The sequence below is a fragment of the Cajanus cajan genome, chromosome 1, assembly GCF_000230855.2.
Source record: "Cajanus cajan strain Asha chromosome 1, NIPB_CcT2T_4, whole genome shotgun sequence".
Classification (NCBI taxonomy): Eukaryota; Viridiplantae; Streptophyta; class Magnoliopsida; order Fabales; family Fabaceae; genus Cajanus; species Cajanus cajan.
In genome coordinates, this window is record NC_138517.1 from 15760645 (window position 1) to 15771203 (window position 10559).

The 10559-nt window shown below is 35.8% G+C and overlaps 1 protein-coding gene across 1 annotated transcript; it reads left to right on the forward strand.

The window, feature by feature from the left end:
* The first annotated feature begins 6033 nt into the window (after positions 1 to 6033).
* On the forward strand, positions 6034 to 10307 carry LOC109804138 (deSI-like protein At4g17486). Its single transcript, XM_020365917.3, has 4 exons — positions 6034 to 6554; positions 8355 to 8616; positions 9493 to 9560; positions 9733 to 10307. The coding sequence occupies exons 1-4, from the start codon at positions 6420 to 6422 to the stop codon at positions 10030 to 10032; spliced, it is 765 nt and encodes a 254-aa protein (XP_020221506.1). The 5' UTR covers positions 6034 to 6419; the 3' UTR covers positions 10033 to 10307.
* Positions 10308 to 10559: the final 252 nt, after the last annotated feature.

Sequence of the window (10559 nt, forward strand, 5' to 3'; positions counted from 1 at the left end):
TTTAACCAAGAAACCAGCTTTAAAAACCAGAGCTTAAGAAAGACCAATGGCATTTACTCTATCTCTAGCAATAAGCACCATTAGCTGCTCTATATCAAGTCAAAGGTTTAAAATCATTTCTCAATCTCTTAAAAACCTCAAGTTCAAGTTAAGGGTGATCAAGCCATAACAAGCATTATGCACAGAAATAGAGCAATAAAACTGAATAACAACTAACATTGATCACTTAGAGTTTACACATGAGAATGAGTTTAGTTACATCAAACCCCAATAAGGGTGAGTTTAGCTACACATAAACATGTAGAACTCTACAAAATGATGAAGAAAGGAAGAAGCTTGACCTTGAAGGTTCTAGAGCTCTCCAACCGCCACACAAACTCCAAGAATGATCCTCTTTGCTTCCCTCCTCGAAAATCCCACTTTTAGGTCATAAAAGCTTTTGTCTTATGTGAATAATGACATGTCAGCACAATCCACGCTAAGCGTGAGAAGCCACGCTAAGCTTGAGGATAAGTTTGGAGTGAAATGAGGTTCTGGGACTCCTACGCTCAGCCTTAGTTCCATGCTCAGCGTGGGGATTGAATTTTTGTTCCAGGGACTCTCTGCCAATCTCAGGCTAAGCCTGAAACAAAATTCTCCCACACCTTAGGAATAGGAGAGTAGTCAAATTGATCATAAGGGGAGAAAAGTCTTAAGTTTGGGGTATTGTGGGGTGATCATTGTTGCTGAGCATATTGATGAATGTACATGTTATGGTTGTACCACTGTGGGTATTAGTCGGCTATTATTCAGTTTCAAATCAAAAAAGAAAAAAAAATTAGAAAAAAGAAAAAATTCAAAAGAAAAAACAAAAGAAAAAAAAAATCAAACATAAAAAAGTGATTAAATTGCGTGAATAAGTGTGTTGTATGATCTATATGCTTTGGGTGAAGGTAGTATCTTGGGACTTTTGGGAATAGAGAAAGGAAGAGGAATTATACATGGTGATCATTAAGACTTGCTTTTCTACTCCTATGGTGTCATTTGTTTACCCAGAAAAACCAATTTCTTTTGTTAGCCCAGCCACATTACAACCCATGAAAGACCTTGTGATCTATGCATGATTATGTGACTGTTTGAATTTGACTGAGATGAAAAGCAAAGTTGATTTGTGTGATTCATTTGTGTAAATTTGAGAGATTCCCACCTAAATACACTTGTGTGATGAGAGAAACACTGATCTTGGTGAGGAAGAGGTTGTTCACTAATTTTCATTAGTATCATTGCCATGCTTGTTAATCCCTTTGGGAACTGTTGCAATACACTTCTGATATCAAATTGAGTGGGCACCACATTAATTGGTTGATCAAGTGTAAAAATTTTCTGGTGTTCAACTATTGGAAGACATGTATGCCTGTTTTGTGTGATTACCAGTGTTCAAATCGTGTTCAATTAGGAGATTAGGTTGTTTGTTAACTTAGTTGATTCATTTTTCTTTGCTTGAGGACAAGCAAGATCTTAAGTTTGGGGTATTGATAAGTGCTATGATTTCATTAAGTTTATGGCCTAGTTTGAAGCACTTATATAAATTTTCCTTGCTTTTAGACCTTGTTTCTAACTCAAAACATATCTAAATTATTAGGTGATCATATTTTGTCTTTGAATCATGTTTTTAGGTAACTTACAAGTATTTGGTTGTTGTTTTGTAGTTTTGGAGAAAGCTAGGAAAGAAGGAAGGAAGTCAAGCACAAAGTGGTGAATTTGAAGTTGAAGGAATTTTTGGTTAAGTCCCCAGGGTAAGCCCCAGATCCAGGCTTAGCCTAAGCTTGGCAGAGAGTCCCTGGAACAAAAATTCAATCCCCACGCTGAGCGTGGAACTGAGGCTGAGCGTGGGAGTCCCAGAATCTCATTTCATTCCAAACTTATCCTCAAGCTTAGCATGGCTTCTCACGCTTAGCGTGGATTGTGCTGACATGTCATGATTTACATAAGACAAAAGCTTTTATGACCTAAAAGTGAGATTTTCAAGGAGGGAAGCAAAGATGATCATTCTTGGAGTTTGTGTGGCGGCTGGAGAGCTCTGGAACCTTCAAGATTAAGCTTCTTCCTTTCTTCATCAATTTGTAGAGTTCTACATGTTTATGTGTAGCTAAACTCACCATTGTTGGGGTTTGATGTAACTAAACCCATTCTCATGTGTAAATTCTAAGTGATTAATGTTAGTTGTTATTCAGTTTTATTGCTCTGTTTCTGTGCATAATGCTTGTTATGGCTTGATCACCCTTAACTTGAACTTGAGGTTTTTAAGAGATTGAGAAATGATTTTAAACCTTTGACTTGAAATAGAGAAGCTAATGGTGCTTATTGCTAGAGATAGAGTAAATGCCATTGGTCTTTCTTAAGCTCTAGTTTTTAAAGCTGGTTTCTTGGTTAAACTATGCAAGAGATTGATAGTTTAAGTTAGAAACTTAGATGCCAACTTGTAAGAGATTAGGGTTGGTTACTTTTGAGAGTGATTGATAAATTCTGAATAATAACTATTGTGAGCTTAATGATAAACATGAAAGGAGGGTTTAGTGAAGTCAAACCCCAACACTTAGTAATATTGCTTTAGAATCAAGTTTTGCACTCTAAGTGTTTACCAAAATACCAGAAAGAATTGTTATTGCTTGTTTACATTATTTACTGCAGCAAATCAAACTCTTATTGCTTTTCGGTAGCTTAGTTAGTATAACAAGTGAAATTGCAAAGTGTTGCGCAAGTCCCTTGGGAGACGATACTCATACTTTCATTGAACTACTTATACGATTTGGTACACTTGCCAAACGAGATAACAGGAAGCTACGAGAGCCTAAGAAGTTTCTAAATCTGTAAGAATTATTTATTCTTCAGGATCTATCATTCATAAGGTTTTTTCAAGACTTAAACTTCATAAGTTCATTTTCTTAAAAAACTTAGAGAGAAGTTAGAGAGAGAAACTTTAAAACTAGAGAGATTTATTTCCTTTAGTTTACTTCATACAATGTTTAGATCCTTCCCTAATGTTAGATTGAGTAGTTGTGTTGTGATTCAAACCTTTAGGAGTTGAGAATTAGATGGAGAAGTCGACGTATGAGAAGTTCAAGATTCTTAAGTGTCTTCCTTTTCTTCTTCTTCTTTGGAAGATCCAAGGTAAGGGAAACTTGTAGTTTAATTTATCTATGTTATATGAGGTGAACTTGGTGAATTAATATATGCTTTAAATGATTTTGATGTTTGATTTTTGTATATAGAATCTTGGTGATATGGTTTTAGGGTTTTTTTGCTTGAGAATGAAAACTTGATGATTTTGAGCTCTGATATTGGTTGCATGTTGTAGTTTTTTTGGACATTGAAGTTGTTTATCATGTATTTATGTAATATTGTGAATTGCATTTTGGTTTAGGGTTGATTTTTAGGTGTTTGGAGCCAAAATGCAATTCTGCCAAGTGTAGAAATGGCTATCACATTGGGTATAGTTTCATGGCGTTGGGCATGAGGTAGGTCAAAGGCTCTCCACCTCATTGAACTAGGCACATGATAGGTAGCATTGTACATGAGTCAACTAAGAGCACCCTGACTTAGTCATGCTAGGCATGGGTTGAGGGGCATCAAGCGTGATTGCCCTATGAGCTCTCTAACTTAGTGAATTTAGGCACAAGATGAATGACATCAAGTGTGATCAAGTTAGTGACTCTCTATCTTGACGATGCCATACATAGGTTGTGTAGCATCGGGTGTGGATCAGGCAGAGGCTTTTAGCCTGGATGACACCAAGTGTGGATTTGGTAACATTGGGTGTGGTTTACATAAAGACTTTCTATCTCATTGATGGAGGTTGCTAGAAGATTGGTGTTGGGAGTGAGTGATTTAGAGGCTCTCTATCTCATTAATGTCGAATGCTAGGTGGGTGGTGTCGAGCGTGGATGTCGGGTTTGAGTTATTCACATCGAGTGTTAATGTAATGAATGTATATAAGTTGTATATTGTTGTATACTGAGTTGTAAATGTATGAAAAGCATGTTGATGTGTTGTATTGAGTTGTGTTATGCTTGAAGCATGTTGTAGTATTGATATATGTTGATGAGATGTTTTATGCATGAAGTTGTGTTGTATTGTTGATTTAGGACTATAGGAGAGATGTTTTAAAAGTTGATATATTCGATTATGTGGGTATATATGTTTACGGTGCTTTGAGTTATTAACAAATCCTTCTTGAGTATAATTGTCTCTTGAAGTGGAGTGTTGAGTCTCTTCTAAGTTCTTAGTTGATATTATATAGGGGTCAAGTCAAGCCATACTAGTTTAGAAGCGATCAATCAAGTAAGATACATGGTTGAGAACCAAAATCCCTAACTAGGTACTTGAAAGGTGCACAATATGTAGAAGATAGTCGGTGAGCTAATTTCATATATGATTAGTTATGCATGCTAAGGTCATGGTAAGCTAACACCCAAACAATTCTACTCCTAATATAGATATTGGACTTTCTTAGTCTAAGTGGTGAAATTCGAGAAATTATGTTGTGTTGTGAATTGATATCCAAAATTTGTTGTTGATTTAACAAGCTCAAAAACATATTGTTAAGTTGGTTCAATAGGGTCAAACCACTTAAATTGTTTACATGTATGGTAAAAGATCTTTTAGTTAAAATGTGTGACGAGGCATTGTATTGTTGTAATGCTATGTTGCACTATTATTTTAAGTTAAAATGTTACTAAGTTGTGTTGAGTTATAAGCTGTTGAGTTGTTTTTATACTATGTTGTGTTTAATAGTTGCTAAGTTGACACGATAGTAAGTTGTCTAGTGTTGATGCAAGATGTTAAGATTATATTGAGAAGTTGAGTTGATATGTTGTTTTGTGTCGCTAAATTGGGTCTTGAGCTAATTTTGTGTGGTGTTGATTGAGTTGTTTGTATAACTAGTTTATTACTTCTATACTTTTTTGTTTCTTGATTACAAGCTTACCTTTGTACTCCTTTATTATTGGATTGCATAATTATATTATTATGGAAGTAGAGAATGATTAAGCTAGAGGGCTAGTTGCTTGAGTTGGGAAAGACAATGTTTTATTAGAGACTACTTTGATGTAACTTATTTAAAGTAAATGTTTAACTGACATTAGTATTATGTTTTTGGTCTTTATACTATATGTATGTATATATATATATATACAAGAATCTATTATTACTTTATAAAAGACTTTATATTTTCAAATAATATTATCAGGAGTTGTTTTATGTTTTTTTGTATTATATAAATAAATCTATAGATGTTCAAATATTATTACATAATAATCTTAGCGTAACTGATTTAATTATTTATTTTCATTAATTTACTGTGCTAGAAAGTATAATGAGCTCCTCGATTGGTATATACTTAAACATATCTAAAAATATTACTATTACATTTACATGTGACCTAAATGAAAACCTTATAAGATGATAAGTGATAACGACTAATGGTTGTCGACGTGACAAAGAGCAACAAAGTGAGCACCACAATGATTTGACGCACAAAACGCCACACTCAGCATCCTTCACGCCTTCAACGTTGCTTATAAATTATCACTATATATTTATAGTATAATAATTAATAAACGATATTCATCTTAAAAAAATAATAATAAATAAAAGTCATAATAGTATAATAATTATACTACTAAAAATTTCAAAATTTTTTAATCATTAATATTATTACACGAGTCGACCCATTACGCCATCCCTTAATTGACGGAACTGTCCATTACGTAGCCAACAAACTCCATTTTCGACAGAACACTCAAAATTCAAAATCAGAGGGCACATTCGTCATTTCATCCCCTCTAGCTGCCCGTTTGTGTGACCGTTAATAATGGCTTTCACGACCACGTGGAGCCCACATTTTGCAGCTCCCACTAATCATTTGCCAAACACGTCCCACAGTGGCAGCCAGCTGTAAAGACAGCATCATTTTCCGTAATTTCGCCTACGCACGAAGGGCAAAGCCGTCTTTTCATAAAACTATTTCTTTTCTTTTGCCCTCTTTCCATTTTCATTTTCCGATTTTAATTTTTCGTTTCTGAGCTTTTGGTCTCTCTCTCTCACACACACACTCTCTGTGTTATGTTCCCTCCTTCTAGAATATAAATTCACGGGAGAACACGCGAAAATCTTTCGATTCCGGAGAGGAAAATTTGGATGGTTAAATTGGAGGGTTTTCCAGGATCCCGAGGACGAATCTCGGTTCAATTTACGAAGAGAGAGAAGAGCAACAACAACAATACCACCCGTGGTTGATTATTCTTGAAGCTGAATCGAATCGTATATAGAGAGAGAGACCCAGATAGGTGAATAGCGTTTAGAGAGAGAAAGGTGAAGTGGCGTTGTGTAAAGTTTGGGTTTTGGTTTGTTTGTTGTGGGTGGTGGGGTGAAAGGGAAATATGACGGAAGTGGTACTGCATATATATGATGTGACAAATAGTGGATCCGAGAAAACTAACAACACCATTGTTCAGATCAACAAGATCTTCAAGGATGGGATTGGTCTCGGTGGCATCTTCCATAGCGCTGTGCAGGTTCCTTTACTCTTTGTAGAGATTAATGTTTCTGTTTTTTTTTTTTTGTTGTTGTTGTTGTTTGAGGGTCGGTACTGTTGATTGGATCTGGGTTTTCTATTTTTGGTTATTGTTTATGTTTTATGGGGAACTTGATTGGTGTTTGCAATGTTGATTGGGGAGTGTAGTTGTCCAATGTGTGACTCTGACTCTGTTGCTAAATTTGGTGTTTCATTTTTTTTCTCCCTTTGTAATTTGGGGTGTAGGTTAGATCCCTCCACTCATTTGAGTCAGTGTGATTAAGATTTGAGAAACTGCGATTAAGTAGGTGGCTTAAGTGATTGTTAGTTATGTACGTATGATGTGAGTTTCGATTTTGCAGGTATGCTTGTTGTGGCTATAAATAATATTCGTTCATTCTTCAGCTTGTATGAATTACATGCATGCTGTCGGATTGAGAAGTTGGTAAAGTACTAAAGTGTATTTCAGGGATATATAGATGATACCTCTAGTGTGTGGTTTTAGGTCCTTTGGAGTGTGTGGTTGTAACTGGCTAACTGCTATGGTGTGATTCTGAAATAAAGAGGGATATTTTGAGATATGGGCACTGGCTAGTAGAGGTTATTATGATATGATAACGACGAATGTGATTGGGTATATATTTCTTTCTAGGAAAAATTAGAATTGAAATCTATGGTGTTGTTTGTTGGCGCTGGATTCACAGGCCTACTCCCAGATAATTTAGGATTTATTCTAGCCAGGTTGTATTATAAAATACTTCTCTGACTGGGTATGGATTGGTCATTTGGTTGGCAGGATTGGTCATTTGGTTGGCAGGCTTGGTCCCAGTCATGTGAAATCTTAATTCTGGTACTAGTTTAGTAGACGGATGTTTCATTGTTCTCTGTCATGCTTACAAAGATGAATTGCTTGACAAAGAATACCTACAGGAATTTAGGACTTAAGAGGAAGTATGAACAAGTTTATTAGGCATGATTAGTGCTCAAAGCAATGGGACATGTGACAGGACAGGAGTAGTTACTAGCCATATTAATGGGCCTTGAGGCCAGTGAATTCCATTATACCACTAATCATTTTCTAAGGATAACTTTGTAAACCAAAACTTGAAGTTCTTAGACTTTTCATCTTCTTTATTCTGAGAAGCATTAGAAACTAGAATGATGAGAACCTTTTTTCCAGTATTTTGAACTCTTTCTTCCTTAATTTGGGATTTTGTACGACAATTTTAACATTTATTTGGAATATGCCAATAGAGAGCCTAAGAAATTAAAAAAATGAGTCTATGACTCTTGTCACTGTTGATCTGATAATGTTGCATTTACCGTTGTTATTACTTTTATGTGTAATATGCAATTATTTATTTCCCTTAAAATTTTTAAATCATGAAGAATACGATTATTTCATTTTATAAAAGTTATCCCTTTGGCACTCCCAGTCTCAGATAGCAAAAGGAACTTATCTGGCTGTTTGAGAGGGAAAATCATCTGTTTTTACTGACTTCTACTTGAGAAGTATGGTGATGAAGTCAGTTCGTTTAGTTAATTTTTTTCTCAAGGGAAGGAAAAGTGCAGTATCAAGATTTGCAGCCACCTTTATTTTGTGGTCCAGAACTCCAGCTTAAACAGAAGCTGTTACCCTCATTACTTTTTGTTGTTTATATGGGGGCACATTGTATGCTTACATTACTTTCTTGGGCCCAAAATTTATTTCTTCATTGACACACTTCTGTTTCCTTGACATATGGTAGGCATGCTGTTTTATCTCATGCTGACGTTAAGGTTGTTTGTTCTGCTGTGACAGGTTTATGGAGAAGATGAATGGTCATTTGGATTCTGTGAGCAGGGTACCGGAGTTTTTAGTTGCCCGTCTGGAAAGAATCCAATGTATACATATCGTGAATGCATTGTTCTGGGGAAAACAAACTCTTCCATTTTCAAGGTAAATCAGATACTGAGAGAACTCAGTAGAGAGTGGCCAGGGAGTTCATATGATCTGCTTGCCAAAAACTGCAATCACTTCTGTGATGAATTCTGTGAAAGGCTTGGTGTACAAAAGCTTCCAGGTAAATGCCTAACTATAATGTTGCTTTTATGATGTTAATTGTTATTTTCTTTGCTAAATGATGACATAGTGGTATTTAGGGATATATTACGTAAATTCTATGGTACGTTTGAGGCCTCTGGAATTGGGCTAGTCCAATCAAACCCAGTCATGGGCCTTCAGTTTGGAAGTCATATAGAATAAGAAATAAAAGGGAGCTGGCGCAGGGGGGCAAAATGGGAAATAGAAATGGAAATTAGAGATCCCATTTGTATCTCCTTTATATGAATTAGGAAGACTGGTAGTGGAGCTGTGGGAGTTAATTGTTATGCTTTTCTTATGGTAGAGTGGAGTTGACTTTGCTTCGTGGGTATTGCAGAATTCACCTGCAATACATTCTTCTTTCTGAATACAGTTTTTCCACCATTTACTGATTCTGGACAGTATGCTATATTTTACCTGTAAAATTTCTGTTTGAAATATTGTTTCTCCAAATAGAATGATACTTATCTTTGAGGAAACTCAATTCCAATTAGATATTATATGCACATTATCATAACCTGAGTTCCATTCAATTGCCTTTTTTACTAACTTTTTATGGAGAGGAAGTCGAGATTTGGGATATGGTATTGTCAACACGATTAGAGTTACAGGACAGGGTGAGAGATGCTTAGATATGAAGAGTGGACCTAGGTAGTTTCCCTAAGTTCATAAGTAGACGATGCTCTCAAAGAAACTGGGAGTTATTGGATTTTAGGGTAGATAGATAATTTTGGACTTTTCATTTTAAATTTATATGCCAAGTGAGGGAGGCTTAAGTATTGATCCATCTTGTGAACTATTGCCTTCGTACATTATTTTTTTTTATCACTGTGTGCTCATACAGCTTCCATGACAGGTTGGGTCAATAGGTTTGCCAATGCTGGTGATACTGCTATGGAAGTGGCTGGAAATACAGCATTACGGGTAAGAAACAATATTCAGAATTCTCTAACTTGTCTTAACTACATAGAATTGTTCTCTTCACAAGCGGGCTGTTCTTGTGATTTTGGCTCGAGCACTTCTATCACGTAGTTATGAGCATTGACATATTTTGAGAAACTCTAAGTTGCATGATGATAATGCCTTGTTATTGCAGTTCCGGCAAGCTAAAACCGAGATTGTATCAGCAAGCAAAGTAGCATACCGGTTCCTCCTAGGTGTTACAAATAATGTTGCCAATAATGTTAAAAATGGTCCGGAGTCCCCCAACAATTCAAACAGAGAAGGGTCTCCTAGATTTCAAGCTTCTTGGTTGAAAAATATTATTGCTAATGGTGCGAATGCGAAACCTTCTACCAGTTCAGAAGGTGAGAATCAGAATGGAGTTGTGCCTCTACCACCAACGCGAGAAGATGACAAGGTGTTGCTACATAGTTCATCTTCACATGATAGTTGAGGGAGTCTTCGTCAAAAGCTTAGTTACGCTGTGTAATGTAATTTGTAAGTCACAAAGTAAACGAAATTTTACGTGTTATTCATTTGTGTATCAAATGTAAAATTTTTCGTTTCTTGTTTAACTCAAAATCTTATTGGTTCCCCGTGAGACTATGTTCTTTGAAAGGCAATTGTACTCTTTTCTCCTCCCTCAGAACATGACTCTATCAAATTTAATGTAGACAGCTTCAGGGTAAAGACATGAATGATTTATAATTATTGCTAGTTTTGTGATAACGAAGTGTATGAGTAAAGTAGGCATTTGAATTCAAAACCCTCAGCATTTGAATTCTTGTGAAGTCACAGTTTCAGTTCATTCTCGTGCCCTTTAACCGACCAACTATTGGAAAAACAGAATTGGATGAAGACTCAATTTGAACACTAGTTATCAGGGTGGTAAGTGTGTTGTCTTTCATAGGTAACGTCTGGTTTATGATTGAAGACCTATCCATCTTAGAATATAGATAACCTAGAATTCAAGGAAAAAGA